We start from the raw sequence: 21,085 nt of genomic DNA, 5'->3' as shown, positions 1-21,085 counted from the left end.
CATACACTTTATGTGCATTTTGTTTAGCACAGTGTTGTAGAATTTGGCATACATAGGTAGAAGCAATGGGTAAGCTTAGTTATCTGAGTAAGCTGAGGGAGTTAGCCAGGCGAAGTGAGAGACTGAAGCCAGATCAGACATAAAGGTGGGGAGGAAAGAGGAGAAGCTGATAGGCTGAGAGCACTTGCCCTGCTCTGAGCCCCCTGGTCTTTTTCATGTTGGAATGCAGGCCCTGGTTTGCCAGATCCTCAGATTTTAAAACACTGTACTGGCCAAACAAAACATGTCTATACCCTCAGCCTGCCAGTGTATTACATGTGTCCTGTGACGTTGCTACTCAAAATGTGGTCCAGCATCGACAGCATCACCACATGGGAGCTTGTTCATGCAGAAGCTCAGGCCCCACTCCAGACCTGCTGAGGCAGGATTTGCATGTTAACTGGTCCATTTTTAATGAAAGGTGCTTCCTTTACCCGTAGGTTTATGCTTAAAAGTCAAACATCTAAAGAGAGCTTGTTTGTTTAAATAAATCTAGCAAAGTGAAATATTTGGGCCTTATCAATACCTTCATCATCCAACAATACAAGGCTTTCTGGGTGAAAAAGTTGAGACTGAGCCTTGTGACTATGCTCTCTTATTATTTTTTTATTTTTTTACTTTGTAATACTTTTATTAAGAGTGAACCCATATTAGTATTTTTAAACTGTAAGCAATGGGGAACTGAACTATCAAAGACAATCCATTAGGGATCATATATACTAGACAACCCCCTTACATTTTCTTACTGCTTTTATACAATCAATATGTAATATTTAAGCAAAACTGAATTTCTTATTAAGCCAACATTTTTGCATATGCTCCCTTCTTTCTGTGCTTTTATCTTTTGTTGGACTTGCAGCAATTCTGCCTGCATAGCTTTATCTTTTGGTGCTATCTCCTGAGTTTTCTTAAGAGCAGCCAATGCTTGATTGTATTCTTTTAATCCTTGAGCTCTATAGTACAGAGCTTTGTTATTTGATGGGTCTATTTCAAGAGTCTCCAAACAACTGTCAGTTGCTCCCTGTCAATTTGATATCTTCAGTTTACAAGCACCAGTGTTCGGCATGCAGCTTAAAGCTACAGGTTGCAGCTTTGATCTCTCTGCTTTCTCAGTAACAGCCTTTGAACCTTCCACATATCTTAAAACTTTTGTGTATTTTTTAATGGCTATCTCCCATTTCTGGATTGAATCAAATATTTCTAATGTTTTCCTTTCTTTATTGACTTTATTGGGATGACATTGGTTAATATAATTACACTAGAGGCCCGTTGCAGGAAGATTCTTGCAAGAATAGGGCTTCCTCGGGCCCATTCCTGCAAGAATAGGGCTTCCTGAGACCGGAGCGAAGCATAGAAGGGAGCTGCCTCGCTCCCTCCCTTCGCCACTTCACCCTCAGCTCTCTCCCTTCTCTGCCACCTGCTCCGCCTCGCCGGGTCAGGATCTGAGGCCCAGATCCTGTGGGCAGCGTTGGGCGCCGCCGGCCCCGCCTCGCCAGGTCAGGGATCCGAGGCCCGGATCCCGGGGGCAGTGTCTCACGCTGCCTGCCCCACCTTCAGTATGCAAATCTAAGGGCCATCTTTGTTGGGTTAATTTGCATACTCTTCTGATTGGCTGGTGGGTGTGGCGAAGGTATGGTCAATTAGCATCTTTGTCTTTTATTAGTGTAGATAGGTTTCAGGTGTACAATTTTATAATACATCACCTGTATATTGTCCCAGTGTTTTTTTTAAGTCTTCTGTTATTAATGATATTTTATCTATGTCTTTTATATCTATACCTGCATCCTTGGGGAAATCTGAATGACTGTCACCAGAGCCATCTTTTGGGAATGTTCCCTAGTCATCCCCTTCCTTCAATTTTCTGCATTCTGCAATAATGCACAATTTGGCAGGTTTTTCACTTTTCATTTCTACATTTTCCAGAATTGTTGCCACACCCATTCCTTTAATTACTTGGCTAAATACCATGCTTCCTGTCCAAATGAGGAGTTGGAACTGTTGTGATAAAGAGCTGAAAACCATTTGTGCTGTAGCCTGCATTTGCCATGCTTATAATATAAATTTTTATCTACAAAATTTTCACCCTAAATACTTTTTCCACTTGTCCCATTCTGATTTGAGAGGTTTCCACCCTGAATCATGAATTTCTTAATAATTCAATGAAATGGGCATCCTTTGAAACAGAGAGGTTTCCCAGTGGTGAGGCCAATGCCTTTTTCTTCTGTGCACAATGCCTGAGAATTTTCTGCAGTTTTGGGTGCAATATCTGCAAACAATTCTAAGATAATTTAAACAATTCACTTGCCTCCCAAAGAATACTTAGTGGTTACAGGGGTTGGAGGGCTTAGCTTGGGGGGCGGGTACGGCATTTTGACTTGCTGGTGCATTTGGAAGCTGGTTCAGAGAACCTTGGGGATGCGGGCAGCTGAAACCCAGGAGCAGCTGTTGGCAAAGCCCAGGTGGCTGCTCTGTTCTTTTTAAGGATGGAGATTTTTCCTACCTGGCCTTGCTGTGAGGACTCACTTTTCGTGTCCTTCTCCCTGTAACAGTATTACCTCTCCCACATCTTTAAGGATCTGTTCCTATATCTTCTTAACTGGCCATTTAATACAAATAACTGGTTTTTGTTTTGTTTTGTGTGAGAAGTTCAAATTAGCTTATCAAATTTTCATTTGTTTATAGGGCATTAAAACAATGTCAAGGCTGTTTGAAAAACAAGAATACATGTTCAACAGGATTATTTTTTACCTTGTGTTCCTTTCTTTTTCCTTGTGTACACATACTGTTTATTTGGTTATTCTCTTTGTGTATAAACTTACTATGCAGCTACGATGTAAATCACATTTTGGTTGTTTACAGTTTTTTTCCTCTGCTTTGTATTATTAAGAATATATTTCTAGATATGGATTTACAGTCAACTATCAATTTGTTTTATGTATTTACAGTGAACACTGATTTGGCTAATACTGAACTGTTGCTCCTAGGGAAAACAGGGTCAGAATCTTGCAAGCCCCTGGTCTCAACATTTTTGTCAACCAATGAATAACTTTGTTTTATGTGTGTTTCTGTTTACATGTACACTTTCATATGCACTTACTGTTAACTCATTAACATTGAACTCCTGGCCAGCAGCACTACAACTCATGCCTGAAGGAAGCTTACCCAGCACCTGTAACTTCTCTGTAAGGCACAGCACAGCCTTTTTGCCCTTTGGAACACCACACAGCACTCCAGCACTATGCTTAGGGGCCATTCTAACCAGGAAAATCAATAACTAAACACACAAAACAGAGTACTCTGGGAAGGACACTTTTTTATAGCATGAGAACTGAAATGAGAAGCCAGAGCATTGCTCTGTTCAGTCTCAGCTGAGAGCATGGAAACTAGGCGACTCAAGTTTTTTGCTGCTTGTGGTGCCTTTCCATGAATGACCGCAAAAGCATGCGAGTATTGATTTTGGAGTTACAAATAAATTTTTGCATGTAGATGAATTTGCAAGTGCAGACTGTGCAAATAATGAGGATAGACTGTGTTGGGTCAAAGGACATGAATAGTTTTATGACTTCAGATTTTAATTCTGAAGTAATCATAACAAGTAGGGTTCTTAAATTGTGCCTGGTATACGGAAAGCATTTAATAAATATTTATAAAATGAATTACTCATGAATGAAAGTCTTCACTACCATTTTGCCAAATACTGGGATTTGCTTTTTGCATTTAAAAATGTTGCTGATTTTCAGTAGAGGCCTATCTTATTATTGCCTTACTGTTTTCAAATTACTGAAAAGGGTGAACATTTTTCTTCAGTTACTGGCTATTTTTATTTTTTTCTCATGCAAAATGTTTTTCCCATTTTATCTATTTGGTTCTCTTGATGATATTCATATTTTTAATGGAGATCTTTATATGTATTACTAGAGGCCCAGTGCACAAAAATTTGTGCACTCGGGGGGGAGGGAGGCCCCTCAGCCCGGCCTGTGCCCTCTCGCAGTCTGGGACCCCTCGGGAGATAACGACCTGCTGGCTTAGGCCTGCTCCCGGGTGGCAGAGGGCAGGCCCAATCCCTAGGTGCAGCCCCTGGTCAGGCTCAGAGCAGGGCTGATTGGGGAGTTGGGGCACCGCCCCCTGTCATGCACAGAGCAGGGCGGATCGGGAGGTTGCGATGCCACCCCCAGTCATGCTCAGGGTAGGGCCAATTGGGAGGTTGGGGCACCGCCCCCTGTCACACGCAAGGCAGGGTCAATGGGGAGGTTGCGGCGCCACCCCCTGTCATGCACAGAGCAGGGCCAATCCGGGGGTTGGGGCGCTGACCCTGTCATGCACAGAGCAGGGCCCATCAGGGGGTTGAGGAGCTCCCCCCTGTCACTCAGAGAGTAGGGCCTATAGGGGAGTTGGGGCACCGCCCCCTGTCACACACAGAGCAGGGCGGGTCAGGGGGTTGGGGCGCCACCCTCTATCACCCACAGAGCAGGGCCGATCAGGGGGTTGGGGCGCCGCCACTGTCACACTCAGGGCAGGGCCAATGGGGAGGTTATGGCTCTACCCCGTCACACACAGAGCAGGGCCCGGGGGGGGGGGGGGAGGGGGGCGGGTTGGGGCACCGCACCGTGTCACACACAGAGCAGGGCCGATCAGGGGGTTGGGGCGCCGCACCCTGTCACACACAGAGCCGCAGGGCGATCAGAGGTTGGGGAGCTCCCCCGTATCAGGCACAGAGCAGGGCTGATAAGGAGGTTGGGGCGCCTTCCCCTGTCACGAACAGAGCAGGGCGGATAGGGAGGTTGTGGCCCCACCCCCTGTCACACACAGAGCCGCAGGGCGATCAGGGGGTTTGGGCGCTGCCCCCTGTCACGCTGATCCCGGTGCCGGGAGGCCTCTCGGCTCCGCTGATCCCGGTGCTGGGAGGCATAATACCCTTTTACTATATATAGGATAGAGGCCTGGTGCATGGGTGGGGCTGGCTGGTTTGCCCTGAAGGGTGTTCTGGATCAGGGTGGGGGTCCCCACTGGGGTGCCTGGCCAGCCTGGGTGAGGGGCTGAGGGCTGTTTGCAGCTGGTCACACACCCTTCAGGGTGGGGGTCCCCACTGGGGTGCCTGGCCAGTCTGGGTGAGGGGCTGAGGGCTGTTTTCAGGCTGGTGCGTGACGGAAGCTCCCAACCGCTCCTTTTTTTCTTTTCTTTTTTTTTTAAATTCTGGGCCAGCTTTAGCTCTGAGGCTCCAGCTCTTAGGCCTCCGCTGCTGAAAGTAGGTAATCGAAACAATGTATAACTCCAGCTCTGACTCCAGCTCTGAGATCCTGCTGGGGTCCAACCCCAGCAGGTCCAGGGGTCCCCAAAGGTGTGGACGGAGTCAGCGAAGAAGGAATGACACGGAGACAGCGTTCAGTTGATCAGCAGCCTAGCCAGGATCTCTAGCCAAGTTCTGGTCTGGATCTCCAGAGAGGTTCTGCTGTGGATCTCCAGCGAAGTTCTGGTTAGGATCTCCAGCCAGGTTCTGTGTCCATGTTCTCTTGCTAGGCTCTCCAGGTTCTCCAGCCAGGTTCTGTAGCCATGTTCCCTCGCTAGGTTCTCCAGCCAGGTTCTGTCCAGGTTCTCCAGCCAGGTTCAGTCACCAGGTTCTAGTCAGGTTCAGTCCAGGATCTTTTGCCATGTTCTCTCCAGCGAAGTTCTTCTGTCTCTAGATTCTGTGTAGGTTCTGTGTCTAGGTTCTGAGTTCTAAGTTCTGTATCTTGCTGTCTTATTACATCTGTATTTATACCAGTTGATTCAATCCTATCAATCTCTATTACAAAGGTTAGGGTGTTTCTTATCTCCATTCCAGGGAGTAAAGATTATGTAGCTTAAGCATGATTGTTCGTAGTTAAAGTGATTATGTACACACCTGGCACTAGTTAAGAGGTTTCATCCCCTCCCTGACTTCAGGGAAAAATTCCTACCTGGGGAAACAACCTTTCTAGGAGAGGCATCCCCTCCCTGACTTCAGGGAAAAATTCCTACCTGGGGAAACAACCTTTCTCGGAGAGGTGACCTTGGTTAAAACACACAGCGCTAAGGGGAGCAAACATATTAAGAACAGTATGCCATATATGCCAGGTCCTTTGAAACAGCAAGGATGGACTGGCTCCCGGCAAGATCCCAGCTCGCTGAAAGCTGGTTTCTGGGGTTTTTTTTAGCTTCTATATTTGTTAAAATGTTTCAAACTGCAGGCTCAGAGGCTGGCAAGGCAGGCGGGGAACGTTGGAATCCTCCGTCACTGAAGCAAGCAAGCCTCATGTTAGTTTCAAGCTGCCTGGCTTCCGGCCACCATCTTGGCTGACAGTTAACTTGCATATCGCCCTGATTAGCCAATGGGAAGGGTAGTGGTTGTACACCAATTACAATGCTTCTCTTTTATTAGATTAGATAGCTATTCACTTTTTCTTATATTTGATATAAAAGCATTTATTCCTTATTCAATTATTTTCTGTTAAATTTTTATTTAGAGTTTATATTTGCTATTAAGTTGAATCTGTAGATCTTTGTAATTCTTCCATTGCTTCAATTCTGGTAAATTTATTATCTTCCTAGGAGGTTGGGATAAAATAACTGGTTTTCAGAAGTTACTTCCAAGTAATTTGCTACTATTAATAGTTAAAATACTAAAAATTATTAATTACCTATCTGTATTATTAAATATATTTAGAGTGATTTCAAGATTAGTCCTGTATAATGTCTTCATCACTCAATTGTATTTTAATGTATCATTTTTACTTAAAGTGCTAAAGACTGCTTATAACTCTGAGCTTCCAAGTTTTATGCTTGTGTTTATCCATTTTGCTTGAGTTGTTGATGGATCTTAGTTTCCACTTGATCTAAGCTTACATTTTATCTTAAGATGTATAACAAAAACAAAACACTGACTTGGGGATTCTCTTATTTTCATTTTTAAGGTGATATATCAGTTATGTGCATGCTCTGATACATCTGGTCCTACTATGAGATACTTGAGAACCAGCCAGGATTTCTTATTTTCTCAGTTGCAACATTTACCTTTTTCTAACAAAGGTAGGACATTATTTTTCCTTAAATCTGCGAAGTCCATGTTGAGTGGTTTTACTTATGTAACGTTTTGGGGTTGTAGTTACAGTTGTGGAATTCTGTGTTCTTTTTGCTACTTGCTTGTTACTTTGGGTTGCTTTTGTAATTTGTGCTAAGATCAATGTTTTAACTGCTAGCACAAAATTATTTTAAAAAATAGTCTGTCAGCCCAGCTGGAGTGGTTCAGTGGTTGAGCATCGACCTATGAACCAGGAGGTCACAGTTTGATTCCCGGTCAGGGCACATGCCCGGGTTGCAGGCTCAGTCACTAGTAGGGGGCATTGCAGGAGGCAGCCGATATATGATGTTCCTCTCTCATCAATGTTTCTATCTCTCTATGCCTCTCCCTTCCTCTCTCTCTGAAATAATCAATGAAAACATTTTTAAAAATTTAATATTGGAAAAAAATAACCTGTCAGATCATTTTCCTAATAAATAAAATTTTAAAATTGTATTTGAAGGCTAAGAAAATATTTATATGAGAAAATTCTGGAAATTTAGATTTTTTTTAGTAAAAATTGTTTTATAAAAATCTGGTTTTTGTTTCATGTGTATATATTGAAACTAATTAGGTCTTGAAATGAAAAATAGAAAACTAATTATGATGGAAACTATTTATAACTTAGTTTATTGACCTGACCAACACAGTTATCCCAGGCTAACCCATGCTTTATAGAATTCTATATTACATAATTTTCTTTTTGATTAATTTTTAACAATTTTTTGAATTTATATTATAGCCACACAGCGATGATCTGTTTAGTTTTAAAGTTTATGAGGTATCATCTTTGTGTTTTAGGAAATCCACAATCACTGATTTTATAATAAACTAGAGGCCCAGTGCACAAAAATTTGTGCACTGGGTGTGGGGGGGGTGTTGTCCCTCAGCCCGGCCTGTGCCCTCTTGCAGTCTGGGACCCCTCGGGGGATGACCACTTGCTGGCTTAGGCCTGCTCCCTGGGGGATTGGGCCTAAGATGGCAATCAGACATCCCTCTGGCAGCTCGGCAGCCCTCGGGGGGTGTCCACTTGCCAGCGGGGAGCAGGCCTAAACTGCTGTCGGACATCCTTAGCGCTGCTGAGGAGGCAGGAGAGGCTCCCACAACCACGGCTGTACTGGCAGCTGTCAGCCTGGCTTGTTGCTGAGCAGAGCTCCGCATGTGAGAGCGCCCTGACCACCAGAGGGCAGCTCCTGCATTGAGCGTCTGCCCCCTGGAGGTCAGTGTGTGTCATAGTGACCAGTCATTCCCAGTCTTTCTGCTGTTAGGGTCAGTTTGCCTATTACCCTTTTACTGTATAGGATAGAGGCCTGGTGCACGGGTGGGGGCTGGCTGGTTTGTCCTGAAGGGTGTCCCGTATCAGGGTGGTGGTCCCGCTGGGGTGCCTGGCCAGCCTGGATGAGGGCCTGATGGCTTTTGCATTTGGTCACACCCCCTTCAGGGTGGAGGTCTCCACTGGGGTGCCTGGCCAGTCTGGGTGAGGGGCTGAGGGCTGTTTTTAGGCTGGTGGGTGACTGAAGCTCCCAACATCTCCTTTTTTTCATTTTTTCTTTTTTATTCTGGGATTTATTTACCTTCTATGGCTGCCACTGGAGCTGAGAGCCGGCTCCAGCTCTGAGGCCCGGCTCCAGCTCTGAGGCCCGGTTCCAGCTTGAGGCCTCACCTGCTGAAAGCAGGTATCTGGGGTTTGTTTAGCTTCTATAATTGAAACATAGTTGCTTTCGGAGCTGTTGCTTTCAGGCTCAGAGCCGGGCCGCGGCAGGTGGGGAACCTTGGCTTCCTCCATCACTGGAGCAAGCAAGCCTCCTGTTCACTTCAGCTGTGTGGCTGCTGGCCGCCATCTTGGTTGGCAGTTAATTTGCATATCGCCCTGATTAGCCAATGGGAAGCGTATTGGAGGTACGGTTAATTACCCTATTTGTCTTTTATTAGATAGGATTTTCATTATTAGTAATTATAAGCTTCTAATTTCCTTTCTTTAAAATATATTTTTATTGATTTCAAAGAGGAAGGGAGAGGGAGAGAGAGAGAAACATCAATGATGAGAATCATTGATCGTCTGCCTTTTGCACACCCCCTACTGGGAATCGAGCCCACAACCTGGGCATGTGCCCTTGACTGGAATCGAACCCAGGACCCTTTAGTCCACAGGTCGGCACTCTATTCACTGAACCAAACCACTTTTTAGAGTGATGATGTGAGAGACTGTTGCGAATTATCCAATGGCAAAATATTTTTCACTTTATTTTCATAAGTGTATCTATCTTATTTTTAGTTCTAAGATTTTGTTTATTTAAGAAGCTTTTAAAAAACCTTTTATGCTTAATTAGAACGAAAACTTTATCTTGCCTATTATGATATCTGTTTTTAAAAAATTGATCCGTGTTGCCCATTATTATTATTAGTAGTAGTAGCAGCAGCAGCAGCAGCAGTAATAGTGTTTGGTGTGTTTTATGTTTATATTGCCACAATTTAGGACTTCAAAACCAGGCATATTAAAATAATACTGGAATCAAAAACTTATATAATTATCAACCCTACTTACATGGGTTTTTTTGGTAAAAGTTTTACTATGCACAGAGCAGGGAGGAGGCTCAATCCTTATTGGCATCCGCTTTTTGGATGTGTGTCCCCACACTTTTTTTTTTTTAATATATTTTATTGATTTTTTACAGAGAGGAAGGGAGAGAGATAGAGAGTTAGAAACATCGATGAGAGAGAAACATCGATCAGCTGCCTCCTGCACACCTCCCACCAGGGATGTGCCCGCAACCAAAGTACATGCCCTTGACCGGAGTCGAACCTGGGACCCTTCAGTCCGCAGGCCGACGCTCTATCCACTGAGCCAAACTGGTTACGGCCCCCACACTTTTCTTGATGAACTTGAGGACCGACTTGTTTTTGGAGACCATGAAGTGCTCCATGGCACTCTGCTCATAAGGAGTGAAACCCACACCTCTCGGATCATGTCCCACACAAACTTGGTGGCTTGGTGAGGCGTCCGCAGTGGCGGCTGTGCCTCGGCTGGCTCATGTTCTTGGTCCCCTTGTGGCCCTTTTTGAGGCCCATGCCATGGGGCATCGCAGAGCCAGAGCTGTGGCTGCTGTTCTTTAATGGCTGCTGCGGTGGAAAGCACAAGTCTAATTTTATGTTCAACCAAATGTCCTGGGTTATCTTAAGAGATCTCATAAAGTTATACAATTTAAATTAGTTTTAAGTTTTAAAATGTATTTTTGTGAAATAAAAATCAAACTATGATAGTTTTTTAATATATTTCATTTAAGAAATATTTGTATATGTTTGAGAATTTTTTTAAAGTATTACATTCTATGTTAATACCAAATGTGACAGACTCAGAATTCTGTAGATTTGTATGAAATTATCCTGGTAATAGAAACTTGATTCTCCTATTCTTCATTTGCTTTTGGTCATCTTTTATAAATATGTACAACCTTATTTTTTTCTCCCGTGGCATCTGTGTTTTCTTTTTTAATGATACAGAGTGATAAATTATTGTGTTGCCAACTTTCATAAATTAACTATGTTACATGAGACTATATCTGAGAAGTTATGGAATTTAGGTCTGTTCTGATCTTGTATTATTTTTCTGGGAAACTAAACTTATGTATTTCATTTCCAGAATATGAAATATCTATGTTGAACCAAATGTCATGGCTGATGAAGACTGCCTGCATAGAACTAAGGGTAACGTCTCTGAATCGTCAGCGGTCACATACCCAGAGGCTCCTACACCTCTTGCTGGATGACATGCCAGTGAAACCATACTCAGGTGAACATGTGAATGTTGGCATTGCTTTATTGTGCTGCTGACTGGTCTGAATGAATGTGACAACAGATCTGAATCTTGTGCTTAGTATGTGATTATAGGCCAAGCAAGTCCTTTCCACCTTGCTTAAAACACCATTTTTTCCCTTAAAACACAAAATTTGAAAATCATCCCGTAATTGTCATTTTATTATTGTTTGAAGCATCCAAATTTTGCTCTAATCACATACACAAATATTCAGTGGAATTTGTTCACAGAGCCAGCAAGATCCAAGATATTTTAAAAAATGCATATTTTTACTAGAGGCCCATCCGTGCACCAGTGGGGTCCCTCGGCTTGGCCTGTGCACTCTCGCAATCCGGGACCCCTCGGGGGATGTCGCATAGCGGGTTTCGGCCCAATCCCCGCAGGTCCGATCCAGACAGGCGGGAGCCCTATCCTGTGTGCATTGAGCATCTGTCCCCTAGTGGTCAGTGTGCGTCATAGCGACTGGTCCACTGGTCATTTGGTCATCCAGTTTCTTAGGCTTTTATATGTATAGATTGATTTCAAAGAGGAAACGAAAGGGAGAGATAGACAGAAACATCAATGATGAGAGAGAATCACTAACCAGCTGCTTCCCACATGCCCCCCTTGGGGTTCGAGCCCCTAACCTGGGCATGTGACCTCCTGGTTCATAGGTCAATGCTCAGCCACTGAGCCATGCTGTCTGGGAGACCCAACATATCTTAATAACTATTATATTTGCAAATTAAGCATAAGCTTTTCTAATCATCTCTTGGGCATATTGGGTCCTGACTCTTGTGGAGTTCTGAGTATCCTCTTTACAATTGTGAAGGGGATCCCAGAGGGACAGAAAGAATTAGAGGAATGTTATTGGTAAGTCCTCATCATCTTTCCATTTTAATTATCTGTTTGCAAAGGGCTCTTTGAGCTAGAAACAATGACCTAGAAATAAAATACTTTATGCTTGTTATTTTCAAATAAAGTTTACAAGTATGTTGTTCTTTTTCTGATCTGTTGTTACTGACGCTCCAACAGATGGTGAAGGAGGACTAGAAGATGAAAATAGGTCTGTCTCTGGGTTCCTTCATTTTGACACGACTACAAAAGGTAAAGTCTTTTGAATTCATGGTAAATTTATAGGTATATATTAAATTGCTTAAAATTTCTAGAAATGATTATTATGCCCATGTCCTCAAATTCTTAACTGGTATAGAAAAGCTGTATAAAGGATTGTCATCCAAAATATGTTATAAATAGGATGATAGGATGGGAAAAAAGTATTTTTGCAAATGGATGTATTAAAAATAAAATTAAGTTTTATTTAACTTTCTAGATTTCATTTTCTAGACTGATGTCCTTTTTGAACTTAGCACTCACTAGCTTTGATTTGAGCATGGTGGTTTGCTCTTCTCCTCAGTGTCCCAAGTAAACTTGAACTACGTTTTATTATTTCCAGTACGTCGAAAAATTTTAAGTATTCTTGACTCAATTGACTTCAGTCAGGAGATTCCTGAGCCTTTGCAATTGGATTTCTTTGATCGGGTCCAGATTGAACAAGTTATAGCAAACTGTGAACACAAGAATTTACGGGGACAGACAGTCTGCAATGTCAAGGTGAGGATGACTTTCAAGTGTGTGCAGACTGACTAATCAGACAAAAATACAATCATGCAATTGTTTTCTGATAGAGATACTGTTTTATTGGACTGTGGTTTTTAGTTTTCAAATAGCTGGGAAATCAAACTAAATAGAGCACACTACCTTTACCTGTTTAAAAAGTTCCTCATCACCTTTCTCTTAGTAGTCATGCTGTCCAGTTATAACATGGAGTGTGTGGTTTTTTAATATATATGTTAAAAACTTTATTTAAAATGTTACTGGATTTATAGTATATTTATATTCATCTGTCACAAATTGCATTTTGTGAATATAGGTCTAAAGTTGAGGAATAGATCTACAATGTAGCTATAGAGGATTAAACAAACTAATTTATCAGTTAAATTCTTATTTATAATAGTTAGCATGCATTGTTATTATTTTATAAACTTTATCATCTTTATCTTTCTCATCCCTGCCCCCTGCTATGGAGTGGTTTTAACTATTTAACTTTCTGTCAGGTAAATGGTATTGACCTCACTAGTAGGAGGATAACCAGGGCAGGCTCTTTGGTACCACTCTCAAATGTGAGGGGTACCTGATGTTTCTGACTGGAGACCGGATGGTGCCAGTTAGATTGTATAAGGGTGTCTGCGAGTTTCCCCCCTAGGGCAGCTTATAGGAATTGCTAGGGGTTACTGTTCTACCAGTGTCTGAAACAGTCTTATTTTTCTCTCTTTACCTCCTTCCATAGCTTCTTCATAGAGTTCTTGTAGCTGAAGTAAATGCCCTTCAGGGTATGGCAGCCATAGGACAGAGACCTCTGCTAATGGAGGTAAGCCTATTGAGTCTGTTCGCTTTAAACTTTTAACTTCTTAAATTGCCAGTTAGAAGACAACCCAATAAATGGACTTGTAGTTCATCAATTAATAAATTACTTAAAATTTTAACTTTAATGGAGTCTTTCCTTTTTTTACTTTATAACTTTTATGAACTGAACTGAAGCTAATGTCTGGATGCCAGAGTAAGTAACATTTTTTCTGGTAGGCCAGTTAAGGATTTGCAGCTCGTTCCTGTTGTATATTAGACCACTTGCTCCCTATCAGTGAGGGAGGAGAGAGTCATTTGTTGTTACAAGTGGGGATTTGTAGGTAAGAGGTCAGATGGGAAGAACCACATACATGGAAACAGTTGGCTAGGCAAAAGCAAGAAATAAGAAATAAAAGACATGACAAGGAAACATGCCACTGAACTTGGGTTTTAGGTAACTCTAGTGCTCCAGATTTAGTTTAAGTAGATAGTTACAAGGAGAAAGAAGATGGGGTTATAAAAAAGCTGATTTCCACCTCTACCACCTCTGCTCCCTGACTTAAACACACACAACCGCATACACACACACAACCATATATATTGTTTTTCATAGCACTGGCCACCAATATAACATAGAAAGTTGTCTGCTGACTGGCATACATGTAGAAAGTTTGCAAAATATTCTATAAATGTTTTCAGATTACCTGACTGTAAGAAAATAGGAACCTATTGGTAAAAGATTATATTTGCCATGTGTTAACCTTGTAATTCAATTTCTCTGGCTTTAGGAAATCAGCACCATACTTCAGTACGTGGTAGCAAGAAACAAGTTGTTGCAGTGTCTTCATGCAAAACGGCATGTGCTAGAGTCATGGAGGCAGCTGGTTGAAATTATACTGACAGCTTGTCCCCAGGACCTCATTCAGACAGAGGACCGACAACTGATCATTCGTGATATTTTACAAGATGTGCATGATAAGGTGACATACTTCCTAAATTACTTCAGACTGCTGAACAAATGTTTATATACATACTAGAGGCCTGATGCATGAAATTTGTGCAAGAGTAGGCCTTCCTTCCCCCGGCTGCCAGCATTGGCTTCCCTCTGGCACCCGGGACCCAGGCTTGCTTCCCTCTGGCCGCCAGCAGGCACCCAGGACCCGGGCTTCTCTCACAGGCCTGGCTTCATCCGGAAGGACATCTGGTCTAATTAGCATATTATGCTTTTATTATTATAGATAGTTTGGCAACTCCTTTTTTTAAGTTTTAGATTTGGATTTGGTAGAATTGCGCAAAACTAATGTTAAGATTTTCTTTGAGAAAGGTATTAATTCTGTATAGTAGTTGCTCTGAACCACAGTGTGTATCAGAATTATCTAGGGCTGTAGTCGGCAAACTGCGGCTCGCGAGTCACATGCGCTCTTTGGCCCCTTGAGTGTGGCTCTTCCTAAGCCTTAGGAGTACCCTAATTAAGTTAATAACAATGTACCTACCTATATAGTTTAAGTTTAAAAACTTTGGCTCTCAAAAGAAATTTCAGTCGTTGTACTGTTGATATTTGGCTCTGTTGACTAATGAGTTTGCCGACCACTGATCTAGGGAGTTTTTAAAAAATCCATATGGACAAATTTTACACCAGACCTACTGAATAGGACACTAGTGGTGAGGCCATTTATGTGATTTGCCATTAAAAACCTCGCAGGGAATTCTAAAGGGAATCCCTTCTGGTTAATAACATGTGTTTCTCTCTGTTTATTAGCTTTTATTTTCCTGGAACAGTGCAATGCTATTCTTATATTCTTATGGTAGTTGAAAAGCTAAGCATATATAAACCATATTAATGACTGTAGCTGAAAGCAGGGTCCTCACTCTGATTTGTCTTTCTGCTTTAAGATACTGGATGATGAGGCAGCACAGGAGTTAATGCCAGTGGTAGCAGGTGCTGTGTTCACCCTGACCGCCCACCTAAGCCAAGCCGTGCGCACGGAGCAGAAGCAGCCATTAGCCTCGGGACTCGGAGAAGCCCATTACGCTTTCATGCTTGATAGCTGTTTCGCCTCCCCTCCAGCACAGAACCCAGTGGTGGATTTCACTGCTGTTGGAGATTCTTCACTTCACATCATTTTGAAGAAACTGTTAGACTTCATTTTGAAGACAGGTTTTTTTCATCGAAATTTTCTATAAATTATAGCTTTTGTATTTGTTTTAACTTGTGTTTGAAAAAACGTTTTTACTTTACTCTGTCTCCCTAGGTGGTGGGTTCCAGCGAGTGAGGACACACTTGTATGGCTCTCTGCTCTATTACCTACAGATTGCACAGAGACCTGATGAACCGGACACCTTAGAAGCAGGTATAATTAGATAGATCTCCAATCTATTCTGTTTTAGGATTTGTTAAATTTTTAAAAATCACTTTTCCATCTTTTGTTTAAGCAAAGCTGTAATAAGTCTGTACGTGATCATTTAAAGGCTTACTCTAAAATAGAGAAGAATGGTTAGTTTTCTAAAATTCTGAAGGTAGTCTGTGAAAACAAACCCTCAAACACAACCCTAGCTTATGTTTTAACTCGCTGTCCTGCCCCTGGTTCACTGAAAAATGTGCTGTGGTGTGTGCACCCTCATTCCTCTTTTGTTGTGCAGCCCACTACACATATAGGTGAGCCTTTTAAAATGGCTCTGTTTTTCCAAAACATGGAAGTAACATTATTTTACAATTTGCTTTATTCATAGGTATTTGAATTATTTCTAATTTTACTATAAAAAATGTTGCCTCAAATAGTCTTTTAAATGCTTATGTATTTTTCAAGAAGAATAATTCATGGTGGAATTTCATGACAAGTGTGTGCACATTTTTCTTTTAATAGATTCTCTTGAATAGCCCTCTACCATTTACATGCTCACCTATAGCATATACGTCTTTTTGTACTAATGTGAGGTTTTTCTTGGACAAATTGCAAGAAGTAGAATTTCTTGTTTAGAAGATATGCATATTTAAAATATTGATAAATGTTGCTTTCTAAAATGTAGTGTTTTTAATTAATAGTAATAAGCTGATTCTTTGGTCTCTAGATATGAAAAATATTTTTGACAGTTCAACAGACCAGTCAGTGTATAGTACTTACTCTATGCCAGAGTTATTCTGCTATTTAGGAACTTATTATAAGCACCTTTGAATAATGGGCTCCCTGTGCCCTTCTAAGAATCCTTAGGAGTGTTTGTCATTTTGTACATACATTCTTTTTTTTTTTTTTTTTTTTTAAATACATTTTCATTGATTTTTTAGAGAGAGAGGAAAGGGGAAAGAGAGAGAGAGAGAGGAAGAGACATTTATGTGAGAAACATCAGTCTGATCTCTTGCCTCCTGTCGGGGATCCAACCCTGACTAGGAATCCAACCCACAAGCTGGGTATGTGCCCTGACTGGAAATACAACCAGTGACCTTTTGGTGAATCAAACAACATTCAACCAACCAAGCCACACCGGCCAGGGATCTGTACATAGATTCTTAAAAACCACTCTGTGGCCCTGTCTGGTTTGGCTCAGTGGATAGAGCGTCGGCCTGCAGACTGAAGAGTCCTGGGTTCGATTCCGATCAAGGGCACATGCCTGGGTTGCGGGCTCGATCTCCAGTAGGGGGCGTGCAGGAGGCAGCCAACGGATGATTCTCTCTCATCATTGATGTTTCTATCTCTCCCTTCCTTTCTGAAATCAATAAAAATATTAAAAACAAACAAAAAACCCCACTCTGTGTATAAGACCCAGATTATCTCATATTATTCTTTACTGGCTATATATTTTTATGTACTATCTTTCTTAGAAGGTAATCATAGCCAAATGATGTATTTATAGAAATGTCCTACCCACTTAAATAATGCACACAAATATTTTTAAGGTCATTAATAATAAAAGAATAGTTCCGAGAAGCTTTTTAAACAGGAACTTTTTTTAAGTGAGAGATAGGAATGGGGATCCCATTCCCCTACCCCCCAACATAACTCCCCCATTTTCCTCCTCTTTTAACATTGTATTTAGTTGAATTGGCAAAATCAACACTTAACAGCTAGGTGGAGCTCTACATCATGATTTTGATAAATTACTATCAAGTTGTAGTACAGAAGCGTGACCTGAAAGAAAATTTTTTGTTTGTAATTTTCAAGTGATCAATATTTAGAATAATTTCATCACTTAGTTTTTTCTTAGCCATAATTACTGGTTATTTTGACTTATTTTAAGTAGCAAAGTACCTTTTCCCCCTAGGTAGTAGTGTTTTTAAGTTTTAAATTAGAAACATTAAATTTAGTAAGTATTAGCCGAAACCGGTTTGGCTTAGTGGATAGAGCATCGGCCTGCAGACTGAAAGGTCCCAGGTTCGATTCCGGTCAAGGGCATGTACCTGGGTTGCGGGCACTTCCCCAGTGGGGGATGTGCAGGAGGCAGCTGATTGATGTTTCTCTCTCATCGATGTTTCTAGCTCTCTATCTCTCTCCCTTCCTCTTTGTAAAAAATCAATAAAATATATTTAAAAAAAAAATTTAGTAAGTATTTATTGAGCACATACTTTTATGCCAGACACTGTACCTACTTTCTGTTTTGTTTTAAAACAACAACTGAATTTTAATGCTTACATACTTATTTTCCATACCACTTTTACTCTGCTTTTAATGTAACCATATATTGGGCAGCCATTTACCTTGTTTTGTGTAAAAGGAATCTGACTTACAGAGACGAAATAACTTGCTTATCTGGCAGATATGAGAATCAGAATTCAGTTTTAAGTTTTCTCCATTTGTTTCTCTCGAATGTTTTTTCTGTTGACCTTACCACCTCACACCATCATATTTTTGTCTTTTAATTTTTCCTTATTGTAGTTTAACAGATAATACCTACCAGCATGTTGTGCATGAAGTGTAATGATTCAGTGATCAAATTGGAGTGTTTTAACTTTTTCTATTGTAACTCTTTTAGCCAAAAAAACCATGTGGGAAAGGTTGACAGCCCCTGAAGACGTGTTTAGTAAATTACAGAGAGAAAACATAGCCATCATTGAGAGCTACGGTGCTGCCCTCATGGAAGTGGTCTGTCGAGATGCCTGTGACGGTCATGAGATTGGAAGGGTATAGTAGCTTCCGTTTAGTATTATAATTGAATACATATTTTTACTTGTTAATGAATAAACTGATTCAACTTTTTAAATGTATGTTATATATTGAGAATTATTTTCTACAGTGTATTAGTGAATTTGCTTACTTGCTATAATTTGGAATTTCTATTTTTTTAGTCATATGTTTTGTTTAATTCTGTTTAGAATCTCAATTAGTTCAGAATTTTCCCTCAGATTAATCTTTTTGCTGATTTTGAGGTTGGCCTGATACGAGTAGAAACAATAGAGATGGTGCAGACAGCTTTCTGCTAGTGGAAAATTAGTATATGAATCATGTTGAAAACCACGGGAGACAGGATTTCAAGAAGTGCGTAAAATATAGATTGTAGTAAATTCTCAGTTATATTTTTAAAAATGCTTGTGTTCTTATGCATAGGAAAAAGACGAGGAGGAGATAGACCAAAATGGATTAACTGTATTTATCAAACTATGTATTTTCTGTATACTTTTCTATAATGAGTGTGTAAAATTTTACGTTAGGGGAAAAAAGCTATTTAAAAAAAATCTTTGCTCTAACAAGTAATGTTTAGATTATGCTGAAATATATTAAATGCCATTATTTTAATGTATTAGGTTTTGTTTCAGAAAAAATCTTTATCCTGAAAATTTTCCTTTTATTAATCAATCGAGATTTTGGATATATAGCTTTCAATTTCTCAAAAAAAAAAAAAAAAAAAGGAAGTTTTATTGCAAGCAGTGATCCTCCTTGTAAGAAAGGTTCTGAATATTCCCAGATGAAGGCCATTTCTGTCTTCAAGTTTGGTAGCCTCCTCCATGGCTTGCATTTGGATTTATCTTCAGATGCTGGCGCTGGCTCTGCTCGATCGGATCGTCTCGGTGGACAAGCAGCAGCAGTGGCTTCTGTACCTGTCCAACAGTGGCTATTTGAAGGTGCTTGTGGACAGCTTGGTGGAAGATGACCATACTCTGCAGAGCTTACTCACACCACAACCGCCCCTTTTAAAAGCTCTGTATACTTACGAATCCAAAATGGTAAGGCTTTATATTCGTTTGAAGTTAGACTCCGTTCGTTTCCTCTTGGGGGGGATAGATGTAGTCAAGAACATTAATGTAGAATAGTATACTACGTATTTGGAATATTTCTATCATGTAATCCAGAATCATTCTGAGGAGTTTTAAATTTGGTGACATGTGCTAGAAATGTATCTCCTAAGCATGCCAACGTTGATTTGAAATGTTCCTGAGAGGGTTAGCTGGATAATGGGACTGCTGCCTGCTCACATGGCTGGTGGTGGCGAAAGATGTGCCAGCCCCTCGGTGCTGTGAGGAGGGCGGGCGGCCAAGTTGTCCTTCCAGGACAAGATTCTGGCACAGCAGTTGCCTCCTGAACATTCATTCCAATGTAGATGTGCTGGTTCTACTTTAGATGCAGGATTCTCTGTGCAGTCTATAATTCATCATTTCCTTTACTCCAAATCGGTTTTCTCTGTTTCTGACTGCTTAAAAATATTACAGGGTCACAATAATAGAAGCACTAAAGTTTTAGGTTTTTTATTAACTTTTTCTCACTCCTCTGTTCATTTATTCAAGTATTTATTAAATATACAGATTATATGCCAGGTGTGGCACTAGCTACGTGAGGATACAACTGTGAGCAGAGTAAACGATCTTCCCTCCCTGAGCCACATGATGATAACAGAAAGTACTGTTTAGTTGGATACTTAATTCATGTAAAACATGGCATGCGGCACTTTGGATATGCTATGCCATTCAATCCTCAGAAAATCCTGTGACAAAGGTGGTGTAATGTATCCTTTCATAGCCCAGTGATGATTCAAGATCAGAAATGTGCCAGAAGAGTCTTCTATTTATCTGAAGTGCTTGATATTATTATTATGCTTGATATTATTCTGCAGTGATGGTTTTCTTTTGGTGACTTCTTAGGCGTTTCTCACTAGAGTGGCTAAGATACAGCAGGGCGCTTTAGAACTGCTGAGGTCGGGGGTGATTGTGAGGCTGGCACAATGCCAAGTCTATGACATGCGCCCAGAAATGGACTCGCAGGGGTAAGTGTCCATATAGATTGTTTGTGAAGTTCCCTGTGAAGAATTATTAAGGGGAAAAAGAGATTCCAACATAATTTTGCCCCTGGTTCATAATTCTGTCTGAGCAGTATTTTTTTAACTGAATGATTTTTTTTTGCGGGGTGGCGGGGTGTTGAGGGGGGTATACATACCTGCCACTTACTAATAAATGGAAATTGCTAATAAGTGTAAAAGTGGGTAAGGACCTAAAACTTTCTATTTTAGAGCAGAATATAAGAGGGAAATTGGAGAGTATTTTGTTAGTAAATGTTTTTCTTCCCAACTTTGTTTTGTGTAGTTGAAATACATGTTTTCAGTGATGGTCGTCCTTGACAGTATCATCGTGAAATTACAGTTCATTGTGGATTTCCTATTCCTGAGACTGGAATAGCAGTTTATATTTTTCTCATTTTTAACATTTTACCAACTGCTTGCTAATTTGAAAGCAAAAGGTCATGTTATTTTAAATTTCAGACTTCTTAGCAAGTATCCCAGTTCAGTTTGAATACGGATTTTGTTTTTCCTTTTTTTGTCTATATGGCTGCAACATTGTTAGTCAAATAGTC

At 40.9% G+C, this 21,085-nt stretch overlaps 1 protein-coding gene and 1 pseudogene across 5 annotated transcripts in view; one reads left to right on the top strand and one right to left on the bottom strand.

Moving 5' to 3' along the window:
• NUP205 (nucleoporin 205) overlaps positions 1–21,085 on the top strand; it is a 123,450-nt gene that overhangs the window by 80,525 nt on the left and 21,840 nt on the right. For all 5 annotated transcript variants that reach the window (XR_004970949.1, XM_036328581.1, XM_036328580.1 and 2 more), the window contains exons 23-33: positions 6,969–7,083; positions 10,755–10,904; positions 11,943–12,014; positions 12,364–12,521; positions 13,258–13,338; positions 14,102–14,293; positions 15,207–15,471; positions 15,566–15,664; positions 18,279–18,427; positions 19,276–19,467; positions 20,380–20,501. Coding sequence is in view for 4 of the 5 variants with exons in the window: in XM_036328581.1 (XP_036184474.1) it covers positions 6,969–7,083; positions 10,755–10,904; positions 11,943–12,014; positions 12,364–12,521; positions 13,258–13,338; positions 14,102–14,293; positions 15,207–15,471; positions 15,566–15,664; positions 18,279–18,427; positions 19,276–19,467; positions 20,380–20,501 (1,595 nt within the window). In the remaining variant the exon portion in view is untranslated. The remainder of the gene's footprint in view (positions 1–6,968; positions 7,084–10,754; positions 10,905–11,942; positions 12,015–12,363; positions 12,522–13,257; positions 13,339–14,101; positions 14,294–15,206; positions 15,472–15,565; positions 15,665–18,278; positions 18,428–19,275; positions 19,468–20,379; positions 20,502–21,085) is intronic.
• Positions 835–3,292, bottom strand: LOC118666532 (annotated as a pseudogene).

Source organism: Myotis myotis, unplaced genomic scaffold (genome assembly GCF_014108235.1).
Source record: "Myotis myotis isolate mMyoMyo1 unplaced genomic scaffold, mMyoMyo1.p scaffold_m19_p_11, whole genome shotgun sequence".
In the NCBI taxonomy this organism is placed as follows: Eukaryota; Metazoa; Chordata; class Mammalia; order Chiroptera; family Vespertilionidae; genus Myotis; species Myotis myotis.
This window is presented reverse-complemented; position numbering and strand designations above follow the sequence as displayed.